At 36.1% G+C, this 13392-nt stretch overlaps 1 protein-coding gene across 1 annotated transcript in view; it reads left to right on the top strand.

The window, feature by feature from the left end:
• Positions 1-12099, top strand: part of LOC146536640 (uncharacterized) — a 67729-nt gene extending 55630 nt beyond the window's left edge. Inside the window, exons 6-9 of the mRNA XM_085189136.1 lie at positions 4014-4041; positions 5077-5161; positions 8255-8431; positions 8977-12099. Of these exons, the coding sequence (XP_085045262.1) occupies positions 4014-4041; positions 5077-5161; positions 8255-8431; positions 8977-9188 (502 nt within the window). The 3' untranslated portion in view covers positions 9189-12099. The remainder of the gene's footprint in view (positions 1-4013; positions 4042-5076; positions 5162-8254; positions 8432-8976) is intronic.
• The last annotated feature ends 1293 nt before the right edge of the window (positions 12100-13392 follow it).

Genomic DNA, 13392 nt, shown 5'->3' with positions numbered 1-13392 from the left:
AAAAAGGTCAGTAAGCATGAGCACACCAAGAGAGCCCAACGATTTCCACGCTTCGATCGGAATGTCGTCAGGTCCCACCGCTTTTCCGTTCTTCATGCGTCGAAGGCAATTACGTGTTTCGTCAAGGGTTATTGGGGCAATAAGTCCAAGGTTAGGCGGTGGGTCGTGATGAAGACTGCATGGGTGCTGAGTATTCAGCAACTCCTGGAAGTAGCTTCTCCACCTCTCCTTCACAGAGGCATGACTACAGAGCAGCGTGCCCTGGGAATCTTTGACGCAAAGACATTTTGCGATATCTTGCGTCACTTTGTCCCGGGAACGTGCCAGTTTATAAATGAGCTTCTGCCCCTCCACAGTTTCAAGTTTATCATACAATGGTGACAAACTTTCACTGAGGGCTCTGGCTACAGCTCTTTTACAGGCACGTTTAGCTACTGTGTACTCCAGTCTGTCTTCAGGGGAGTTGGATTCCTGCCACTTCTTAAAGGCAGCCTTCTTTTCACGAGTCACCTCCTGCACCTCGTCATTCCACCACCATGTCTCCTTGTCGATGACACGTCCTCCCCTAGAAAGGCCAAGAACTCGCCTGCCCGCCGCAATGATTGCCGACTGAGCCCGATCCCAAGCATCCTGAGCAGTCTCGGTGTTAGTCGAAATATCGTGACTTTTCACCTCTGCCAGGAAGTCGGTCTGCATCGGTCCATTCAGCAACCACCACTTGATCCGAGGCCTACGTTTCTCGGCTACTTTCTTCTTCGGAGTGACGTTAAAGTCCATGACAAGAAGACGATGTTGGGCCGTTAGGCTTTCGCCTGGAATGACCTTACAGTTAGTTACCCTGCCCATATGACACCGTCTGGTCAATAAGTAGTCTATTTGAGTTGAGTGGGACCCGCTCTTATACGTGATAAGGTGCTGAGAATTCTTTTGGAAGAACGTATTCACGACGGCCAGATCAGACGCAATACAGGTTCTCAGAATGTTTTCTCCCTCTGCATTGCGAAGACCGTGCCCAAAACCCCCGTGAACACGTTCATACGGCTCAGCAGCCTTACCGACGTGCCCGTTCAAATCCCCCCCAACTAAGACCACTTCGGTAGACGGCACAGCAAGTAGCACCCCTTCATACTGCTCCCAGAATGTCTCCTTTTCGGCCGCGCTACATCCCGCCTGGGGAGCATAGGCACTGATTAAGTTTGTGATAACGCCCTCAATCAGTACCCTCACTCGCATCAAGCGGTCGGAGCGACGGTCAACTTCAAGGAGCCCATTCTGAAGCTCTTCAGAAAGCACTACCGCTACACCGTTTCTACCCGAAGGTGACCCAGTGTATATAAGCCGGTAACCCTGTCCGATGTTACGGGACTTATTGCCCTTCCAGCGAGTTTCCTGGAGGAAAGCACACTGGACCCGACGTCTCATGAGTACATCTGCGAGTTCCCTGCATCGTCCGGTTAGAGAGCCAATATTCCACGTTGCAAAGCGGAGTTTTCGTCTGGGTACTTGCGTCTTTAACCGTGCCCGTACTTGACACGGTAGCCCTTGCCCACTTGTCGCAGGTGTAGGGCGATGTGCCTGCGCGTCGTTATGCGGCGACGCCCTAGCCGTACCCAGTCTGTTGTTGGTCCGTTCCATATTGTGGCTGTTTGTGGTTTTCCTGGAGCGACTGCCGTCTGACCTCCAAAACCCCCTTTGTGGGGAAAAACCGAAGGGAGAGGAAAATAGAGGGGGGTAGGATAGGTAAAGGAGGGAGCTGGAGAAAGGAGGAGGAGACGGGGGGAGGACACCATTCTTACGGACTGGATGAGGATATAAGAGTGGCGGCTCGAGGATCCGGGGTCGCGTACCCGTATGCCCACAAACCAATATCGGACAGGTATTAGTCTGGACACCCTCTGGGTTAGTGCTAAACATGTATAGCTAAACTAATTTAAATAAATTGATATCCCATTTAACAAATTCGCCAAATAACAAGTCCAATACTAAAAACTTCATAACTCTAATATACGATCATCTTCCAAACTTTATGAGATCTTCATACACGACATACAAACAAAATAATAAACAGTCGTAAAAAAAGAACTTCGCCAATGTCATACAAATACTCGTAAATAAGGGAGGGCACGTAGGACGCGTAAAGAATATTTTTCAAGCAGTATATTACCAGGCTTTACCTCTGTCAGACGCTGCTCGGCCGTTACGACGCCTCGCCAGAATAAAATTAAGGGCCCTGACAAATTGAGCGGTTTCAACGCTCGACATAAGCGATAAATAACTAAGCGAGTTTGCTACGTGATGCTGTTGAGGAGTTTGGGTATATCTGACTGAATGTAGTCATTGTGGGTTTGAATACCATTTTTTTTCAGCTTCACACACTGTATCCCTCATATATCGGGGTAGGCAGAAGAAAAAAGTGTGTTAATACTCTCGATTTCCAATTTTCCGTCTAATTTTCGAAGTCGTGTGTGTTGAGTGGCGGAACTTAACGCTACGCTTTACTTTGTTTAGACCAGACTTATTTTGAGATTCTTAACACTAGGTTCCCATGTTCACTTGGAGTACCCTGCTATATGCAGAATGAAGCTATAAAAAAGACGAAATGCGCTGACTTCTATTAAAGAATACGTAGTGTATCGATTTCAGGGAGTGTCTTAACCCTTATGTTCTCTTTATTATATATTTTGCAATATGTAGGATAAAGCTTTAGAAAGTGTTTTTTATTATATTTATTTACACAAATATAGGCTTACGCCACATTGATAGTAATTTATCACTATATTTTCTCAGATATTTCCTTATAAATGTGGAAAATGACTACTTTATTATTATAAAGTAACTTAAGATTCTCGAGTACCGAGTTCAGTACAAATAATATTACAGAGTAATAGATTAGTGACCTAGTTTGTGGGCGCTTTTCAGTGAGCGTGTAAATGTCGCGATGTTGTAAATTTAATTCTTGAACGTTTAAGTGTTTTAAAATATAGTTAAACTTAGTCTAATAATACGTTTTTAAGTCAAAACAGCTTTTTTCTTTATTAATAATAATATAAACTTCACACTGTATGCGGGATACAGCAGGGTAGATAGAGGGAACCTAATATTAAACACTCCATTCCCCACTTTGCACCGGAGATATTGAGAGGCGGAACTCAACGCCACGCTTTGCCTCGACACCAGAGCAAAGAAATGAAAATATAAAAAATAATATAATAATATTCGTTTAAAAATAATTTCTTGATAGATACTTAATATAATAGGCTAGTATGTATGTATGGCTATGGTGGCCCAGTTAGAGCAGCGTCTTAAAACGATGATTTTGGGTTCGATTCTCTCGTATAATACTCATAACCACCACGTTTACTGTTAGCCTTAAATATTAATTATTAAACTATACAACTGGGGTCTTCCCACCAAACAATATTCATCAACATTTTCTTCAATTAACAATTTAAAAGAAAGTAAAAGATGAATTTCTCGCTGCTAGAGAAATAAAATGCCATTTACATTTTAAAGAACTCCAAGAACTTCCTTTTGCATACAAACGAAGGACCTCTGATAAGCAGATAAACCTCCTGGTATCTTTAAACGTCCGACGGCTGAAGAGATGCGGAAAAATACGTTTTATTAAACAATGTTTTAATGAACGACTGGGGACTTTAATTACATTCATTGTTTTAAATTTCATTATTTTTTGTGACATTTTAAATGTTTTTCATTATTTCTGAATTATTATATATTAATATTTTCATTTATTCGCTCTGGCGTTGAGTTACGCAACTCAACACGCAATGCTTCGAAAATGTGTCTTAACCCTAGGTTCCCTTTGCCTACCCTGCTGTGTGCGGGATACAGCGTGAAGTTGATTTGATTTTTATTTACTTATTCTATTTTAAATAATACCAATATAAACCTATATAATATTAATACAAACCTTACAATATGCTTTTTATTTTTAATCTATGTATATATGTACCTAAATCATGTTTATTTTTTAAAATTTCACGCTATCATAGGGAATGGATGGCAGCTATCACAAAAACTGTAAGTAGCTATTTATTCTAAGGTGGAAATCAGGCTTTATTTATTAGCTTCGTTTTGGGGAGGGGGGGACAAAATTGAAAATAATTTAAATAATAATTACTTCAAATGAGAATCAAACCCGTAAATATCACGATTACAGTCCAATTGCGCTACGACGCGAGAGCCACCTAAAACTAGTTTTAAAAGAACCTTTACAAAATTAAGCTTACAGACTTCGAAAAGAAAGATGTCTGAAACTATATACCTCCTTGAATTTGTTTCATCTATATATATAAAAGGACTTGTCCTCACTGACTGAGGTAAGACGCACGCACAGCCGTAACCGCTCATGGTAGAAACGTGAAATTTGGACAGATGTTTACTTTTGTAATCTGGACATCCACTAAGAAGGGATTTTGAAAAATTTTTACTCTAAAGGGGTGAAATAGGGGTTCAAAGTTTGTATGGAAAAAAAATTAAATCGGCACCGATTTTCATAAAATTTGAAATTTAGATTTTTAAAAGTATTTAATTGAACACGTGTTTCATCGTTTTCTAGAATTCTCCCCCTAAGGGTGCAAATAAGGAGTTGAAAGTTTGTATAGATTTTTTTTTAAATCGGCACCGATTCTTATAAAATTTGAAATTCAGACTCTTAAAAGTATTTAATTGAACACGTATTTCATGGTTTTCTAGAATTCTTTTAATAAGGGTGCAAATAAGGGGTTGAAAGTTTGTATGGAAAAATTCTTAAATCGCCATCGATTTTTATAAAATTTGAAATTTAGACTCTTAAAAATATTTCATTGAACACATGTTTCATGGTTTATTAGAATTCACCCCTAAATACGTAAGCGAAGCTGCGCGCGTCCGCTAGTTATAAAATAAAACCGTTTAAAAATATAGAGAGGCCGTCGAGGCATTGAAAAGGTGCGGCGTTCAGTTCCGCCACAGAAAATGACTGCTTTATTAGTAAAAATGATATTGTTACTACATTGATACTCTGTCAATATATTTCAAGATTTTCAAGTAAATCGTTATTTTAATAATTTTCAGCTTCCACCACCGCCGCATATCGAGCTTGTAATGTCAATGCCGTATCTAAGAACTGCCTTTAAGAGACCAACCGTGCGAGTGCGACGTAAGTTTTAACGTTTTTTATATTTCTTTAAAAGGTATTTTTTCTTTTTTTCTTTCAGCATCAAGTTGTATACCTGTAAGTATATTCGTAAGTAAGTTCGCCATTTTCCATAAAAATCTGGAGCCATTGTGTCTCATTGCCTTGAGTGGGAATCGAATCCATAACCCACACAGATTTTTTTTAAAGAACAAAACTAAATTAAAAAACTTAAATGAACACCCGTTACTTACATACAAACATTCGAACAGCAAAAATCTAGCATTTATAAAATTACTGACTCGGAACTCCGATAATCGAGTTTACGCTTCAAACAACGGCGAATCGATTTTGGGTGTCGCATTAATCAACGTTCAAGTTATATCACTTACAAAAATATGCTGAATAAAAGTAGACCTTGTGAAGAAAGAATAGAGTTTGTTATCGATGTAGAGAATCGAATAACAGGTATAAAAAGGCATATTCGTAAATTTGGACTCGATCTAATATTTGTCGTATGGAATTTCTGCTGTCATCTGTCCCGATTCATTCATTCGGAATTTGAGCTTCCTTGCGAACTAGTCGTCGTTGGTAACTTTGGTTGCGTGGATTTTTTGTTGTAAATTGTAAAATTCCAATTTTTCCTACAGTCTCCAAGATACCTATATACCGACCAATTTTCAACTCCTAAATGGACTATGTAAGCTCGCAAGAGTAACCTGCATACATGTAATTTCCACCCATAAACAGTCGAGCGGAAAGATCGAGCGAGCAGAAAGAGTTGAAATGAGCTCGCTCAGTTGTAGGGAGCGGAGCGAAGTAATTACAAAACACAAAACTCTTTTATTTAATAGGAATCCGCTCCACATAAGCATTACCAGCTCATTTCTCTTCCGCGGTGGCGACCAGGCTTTAGTACAGCGGAAAGTGACGAATGGACAGATTGCCTTAACACTAGGTATCCAGGTTCCATTTGCCTATCCTTCTCTGTACAGGAACGACGATGAACCTACAAAAACAATAGAAAATGTTGTTAAACTAAACGAAATCATCAAAATTCTAAAACATTAAAATATAGACACTAAGACATTATCCATAACTCAAGCCTATAGCCGAGCGTTAAAGAGCCATACCCCTCATTACGTTAAGCCTGGCTGGTATTACGTGAATTATAATGGAGGATATTTCAACTAAATACGGTCTTATTTAGTCATCTACAACTGCAATTAAGATTAAGCTGTAACGACGGGCTGTACAGGCACGGCGCCCACAGAACTAGCCAGCCGTGCCTGGTATTAGATGGAGACTATTTTCCGTAATAGCCTTTGGTGACCTTTCCTGGCAACGTACGCGTGTGATGTAAATCTTTTGTGTGAAATGAGAAATTATCTGATGAATTTTCTAGATAAAGATGGGGGCTAATTTTCGAGGCATTATGTGTTGAGTGGCGAACTCAACGTCGCGCTTTGCCTTGTTACCAGAGCGAGAATAGAAAATATTAATATAAATATTATATCCTCAAGCGAGAATCGAACCCTTTCATCGTGTTTATAGTATACGTTTGTGCTATTTCTACTATATAATAGGCGCTTATAGTTCAATCTGAATATTTGCAAGGAGATTTAGTAAAGTTTATGCTAAGCTTCAAAGGAAATGGAATAATCAAAGATCTGCAAACAAACGGATCATAATGGAACGCCTTGGTATATTGGAAGACGATATTGCAAATTGACGAAGGTCACAAATACACATATTAATGCTATCTGTATTGAAATCACATACTTACTACTTACTTATTTTTTTATATAAACAGAATATTTCTTACTAAGGTTGTTTGGTCATAATTTGGTCAAAATTTCGATTTTTCTTTAGGTTTAATTAGAAAATCTAAATACAAAAATTGAACAGTTTTTTAAAAGATAAATGTATTAAATTCAGAATAAACACATAAAATAAAACCTTAAAAATATCACAAAAAATAACATTTTTCCATCTTTAATAACACATAAGACTTTATCAACGATATGTCACGCTAATCTCCCAAGTCACCACATGGCGGTCGTCGCCAAGAAAACTGCCAGATGTCTCCATTTATTATCAGTTAGTATGTAGGATTTTCCGCCTGTACTGGAGGAAAGTAATTCGAAGATAATGCCCCAGCTGTTTCTTTATTCTGCCAACGCTACCGTCGTTTATTACTGCTAGATGTCTTTTATCTTATGTTAGGTATATAAGCACTTCGTATGGCAAAAACAATTCTTTAATTTTGGTTTCATTTTGAAATTACCATTTTTTTTTATAATTATTGCAGGAATTCAGGAAGCAGTAGCACTAGAATGTGATTGTAAACGTGACAGTTGCGGGTTCGACCCCACTCGTGAAAATTAATTATTAAAAAGAAAATTCGGCGAAAAGTGAATAACGGAGTGTCTGAACACTATGTTAACTACAACGCCTACTTTTTAATTTTCTTTTTATTTGAAATTTGTAGTGAATATCAAAACTAGGACACGTGGGAGGATGCTCAGTGACCATAACAAATAGCCTTCCAACTTAACTACCCTTCAAAAGAGCAAATTACATATCTTCCCTCTAGAGAGCACTTCCTTGAAATAGAAGATGTTAAGTCAAATACATACTAACTGTGATCCTTGGAAGTAGAATATTAATGCTTGCAGTGGGATTCTTGGTAATACGGTACGACACATGTATCTTGAAGAGGAAAATTCAATATCGATTTTAGTTTTGTTTACAAATATCTAAGATTGATTTACTCGTATGCTATCTAACGATTTTCATATAAACAAAATCAAATAGAACGGAGAACTGCGTGTATTAACTCTGGATTCTCTCTGCCTCTGATTTCCGGAGAAATATAAAAAACCTGTTCGGGCAGTAGTGGCGCAGCAGCACAAGCGTGTCACTGTAAACACGACGGTCATGAGTTCGATTCCCACTCTCGGGGTAATGTTCCGCCACTTGACTAAATATTAAGTTCCTTCTGCAAATTGCGGGATACATCGTGAAGGTGAAAAAAATTGTAAATTTCTTACTCTCTAGTAAGAAAACAAAAATGAAATATAACTTTTTTATAGTAATAATTTGTCTTTTCAATAGCATCCACATCATCCGAAATGTACGCGCGTTCCCGCAACTCTGTCGGTGCTCTCGACGGTCGTGGGCTGGTGGCTGTGATCAAGCGCCAAGTACCTTTGGCCGGACAATTAGACCACGAGCTCGCGTGGGGCCAGGGCTGGGGTTGGGTTACTTTGCCCAATGGAGTTTGGAGTGGACGTATGTTTCTTTCTTCTTCTTCTTCTTCTTGTCTTATATTGAACTAATTATTTTGATTTAATTATTGACATATATCACGTGCACCTGAACTATATACCTATATTATATACTAGCGGCCCGTCCGCGGCTTCGCCTGCGTGAACTACGTTATTATTAATTTCTGTCTCCATGAGTACGTACGTCCTATAAGTGACGTCCGTGCAAAATTTGAGACTCTTAGCACTTGTAGTAATGAAGTTTCATACAAACTTTCAACCCCAAAAACAACCCCTTAGAAGTCGAATATTGCAAATTCCCGTCTTAGCGAGCACCTACGTCCTATAAATAACTCCTATGCAAAATATTGGGATTCCTAGCACTTGTTCCTAGCAGTTTCTGGGATTTTGTGATGAGTGAGTGACCTTTCGATTTTATATATATAGACATAAGTTTCATAACATACAATATATAATATATTATGATAATTCACAACATGCTGTTGCTATTGCAAATTTATATAAATTAAAAAGATTTACATTTATATATTTTACTTATAATCTTTACAGGCCTCACCTGGTCCCAAGAAGGTGATGATTTCGCCCTCCACGCAATGCCAATCATGCACCACACCAACGTTTCCCAAGCCTGTTCCATGCTCGACGGCGTCACTGCTTACGAGGCTTCCGCCTACGAACAGGCTCTCGCGGAATATGACGACACTGCCGCTACATCTGACGACTGGGACTTTGGAGTTGATTGTGGAGATTTTATGATGTAAACATACATACATCAATACGAATTGGAAATTAATAATCTTTTCAATTATTAACAGAGAAAAAAACCAGAATTAATTTTTTTTTCCAATCCAGACGACACGACAGGTCAATATTTATTCTGTCACAATAATCGAACCGAATATTTACGCCACATTATTCATTGCTCAATATTAGATAAAGACAGTTCATGTGCTGGTCACGAAGGAGTTTGTATGATGTGCCAATTATAATATACCCAAAGTACTGCGAAGTATCTTATGAATTTTATATTTACTTCAGATTGTGAAACAGAAAAGAGAGAGAGAAAGAGAGAGAGAGAGAGTAAAAAGAGTATTCTATCGAATCGTACCAGTAATAGTTGCATGCTCTTTAGACGTATACGTGTTTGTCATAGCAAAGATGTGTGTAGCCATAAATACCTTAGTATCTTGTCTTTACTCTATGGCCTATAACACTTAGAACATGTTCAATTTTAGACATAGACTTCTTAAGCACGTTGATAATTCACAAATTGGATAATTATGATCCTTCCCCCCAAATCCTGACCCTCCCCACTGCTATTTCGTTCGTATTATATATATTTATATATATAATATATTGTGAAAATATTTTTACAGATTTATAAAATTTTTATCCGAAAACGTATTACTTTTTAGCCCTTTAAAGTTATTCGAAATTTTTTGAAAATTTTACGTGTACGAATGCAGGGTAATGTTTCGTATTCTACACAATATAACATAGTGATGTAACACTAACACTATGGAACCGCACAAAGTAAAATGAGTAACCGTTTTTACGTTTAAATAAATTATATATAGTGATAAGTAAAATTCGCTTCGACCCCATGACACCAAATGCCATTGAGAAATAATAATTATCCGTATAATATTATTAGAATATTCTAAATGTAAGTAAATTGACTTGGTGTTAGTATGTAGACTTTGGTCGGTAGAATATAATAATTACTCACTAATAATGGAGCCTATTGAAAGAGAAAAGAACGAATTTGTGGTTTAAATAACTAAAACTCAACATTTAAAACCGAATTTTACACAAAAATGGCCTTAAACAGTTAAATAAATTGATCAGCATCACCAATGTTGGCACTATTCGAGATAGGCTCCAGAGCAGAACGCTGACATGCGTCTGCCCAATTAGTTACGGTATTAGTAAAATTATTATGGAAATTAAAATTATATCTAGACGCTATAAAATCTTCCGACCTACCCAAAGACTGCCTAACTTTATTTACTTGATACCTGTGGTGTGTAAAATCTTAGGCACGGTCCGCAATCGTAACCCTGGTCCTGCGGCTCGTTGCATTACAAGATATCGGAATTATAAAATTATACATATATGTAGGTGCCGGTTCATATCCTGATACGTTTTCTAACAACTATTAAATACATTTATTAACTAAAAACTATTAAATATCTTTGTCATTACCCAAATCACCAAATAAAGCACAATATTTGAACAAATTTTAAGGATGCGCTATTATAATAATGATGCTAACCTCAGCTGACACAAATGAGACAGATTATTAATTGTTTTACAAAAGATAAAAAACCGGTGACCATAAAAGAGAACTATAAAGAAAAATATAAGGAAATCTTGTAATGCAACTATAGATTTAGTAGCAATTGATATAATTACGAGTATGTCTGTAGGTATATTACATGTTTTTAAATTAGTGATGTGAAACCGTAAATTTTTCCAGCATGTGTTCCTTAAAAGAAACCAAAGTTAATGTGTTTTAACCGAAGCGTCGTGTTTTTGAATCGTTCACAGTTAACACAAGTACGATTTTTACAAATCAACATTATATATGTAATATAGTATATTAATATTATTTAATTGAATTATTGTATATTAATAGTAATATTTCTTCGTTTTTATAAATTTTTTACCTTTAATGTGTAATTAGGCAGCAATAAATTGTGACGCTGGTTTCGTCGAAATAGATATTTTTGTAATCTGCACTTATCGAATTGTCTTGCAAACTGTTTTTGAGAGTTATTTGGTTTTTTTATATGTATTACTTTAAAATTTGATTTGTATAGCTTTATTCAAATTTTTTTGGTGTATTCCGCACATAGCAGATTAGGCAGAGGGAACCTGGGAACCTAGTGTTAAGACACTCTATTCCCATTGAGATACTTCCCTACTGTCCGCCGAATTCTGAATTGTGAGTTAGTAGCGGAACTCTACGACGTGCTTTACCTGGTTTCCACAGTGAGGAAATGATTTTTTATTTTTTTATTTCTTCGAGTGGGAATTGAACCCACAACCCGTCGCTGCATTTACAATTTTATTGTCAATTGCAATTAAATAAAAATAATCAATGGTTTATTTTACTAGTACATATATGTGTAAAATTAGTTTTCAGTTGTTTTGTTGCAAATACATATGTATTAAAAGCCAATTAAATTCTTAACTCTTTATTGTGTAGATGTAAGAAGAGTGTTGCCAGTGATTCAAACATCGATGCATTTAGCAAATATCCAATAGACCTATGCGTATACGCTGCGATTTCTTTAACAATATAACTCAAAATTATTATTAATATTAATAATTCTTAATAATATTTTTTTATAATCGATAATAATAATGTTTTATTTTTTTTTACATTTGCAAAAAAAAGCAATGATTTTGTAATTATATTTTAAAACTTGAGTTACCAGTTGAATTTCAGTATAAAATTTCCTCTCTGAATTTCAAAATTTTTTGTATTTTCATAAATCAATAATGTCGGCCTAAGGAATTAAAAATCGCAGCGGATGCAAATTAAGAAAATAATGACAAATAAGAATGTAGACGTGGTAGGAGGTGTTCGACACAATAGATAAACGTTCACAATAAACTGAATGTTTGTATGTAATTTTTGTAAAATAAACGCCGTTAAGGTAAAAATATGTGTTTTTTTTCTCTCTTTTTATTTAATTTTTATTGACTATAATAAAAACTGTTGAATTAAATTTAAAGTTGTCTTAAAGTGAAATATATTAAAATTATATGCTATATAGATAAACAACAAAAAAATATTTAAAAACAAAAACCCCGACTGCATAAAACTAATAAACAAACCAAAGCCAATAGTTTATTAGGATTAACAGTTTCTGGTAAAGGTTTTATTAATTGAAGAAAACGACTGCATTTTTGCAGTCGTTTTCGAAAAAATCTGGGAGAAGATCTGTCATAGATTTGATTTGTTTTTATTAATATACGATTATGTTTGTATCTGTAAAATATAAATTATTAATGCTTTTCATATTTTTAAATAGTTTAAAATAAAACAGTCTATAATTTACCTATGGGATCATAGGTACCTACTGCCCTCACTGACTCTAAGACTAATTTAAGCTATGTGAAATTCCGTGATATACTACAAGAAATAAGCTTCTACGAGTACATACATAAAAATAAGTTTCTCAAACACATACAAAGACAGAATCATGGAATTGAACAAATTTTAAACAAAAGTATTCCTTTAAATGGGAATTGAACTCATATCACCAGCATTTCATCTACAGTCAAACACTTTATAAAATATAATTCAGTTATTCTTTTTATCATCACGCATATAGAGAAATAGACGGAGAAAATTTTTCGCGCATTCAAAGCGCAATATATCAAACATTGTATCTTATTAACAGAGCGAGGAAATAAAAAAAATATTGATTCTCCTGGGATGGATACGACCCACCACAATCAGCAGCGCCGCTTCGCCACAAATTCAATTAAATATATTATATATTCTACTTAGATTCTACAATTTGTCAAAACTTATCAAATTTAACCTCGAAATATAAAAGTACCACCATGTCTACATTTGACAGACGATCTTTATAGATAGGAGTACAAATGTATAAAACATTGCAGCATCCGCGATGCAGACGCCACTGCAGATGTTTTACATTATGCACTTGAATGCTATACCTATTGCGACGCAGTATTGATCTTCGTGATCTCCTGTGGATCTTTATACTATTAAGTTATAGTTATTTTAACGCTAAATCAAAGTATAATATCTTATATTAGGTATCAATACAAAAACATATTTAAATTATGAAGCATATTTAATTTAGTATAAATTTGGGAAATTTATCCTTTCCATATAATATGAATGGGGCGTTGCAATTTGCAAAAGGATTACTCACGGCGCAGCCATGCACTGTCGACCGCCATCTGGCGGACACACAGTCA

This window comes from Heliconius melpomene, chromosome 8, assembly GCF_056956725.1.
Source record: "Heliconius melpomene rosina isolate 202511_hmr_F chromosome 8, ASM5695672v1, whole genome shotgun sequence".
In the NCBI taxonomy this organism is placed as follows: Eukaryota; Metazoa; Arthropoda; class Insecta; order Lepidoptera; family Nymphalidae; genus Heliconius; species Heliconius melpomene.
This window is presented reverse-complemented; position numbering and strand designations above follow the sequence as displayed.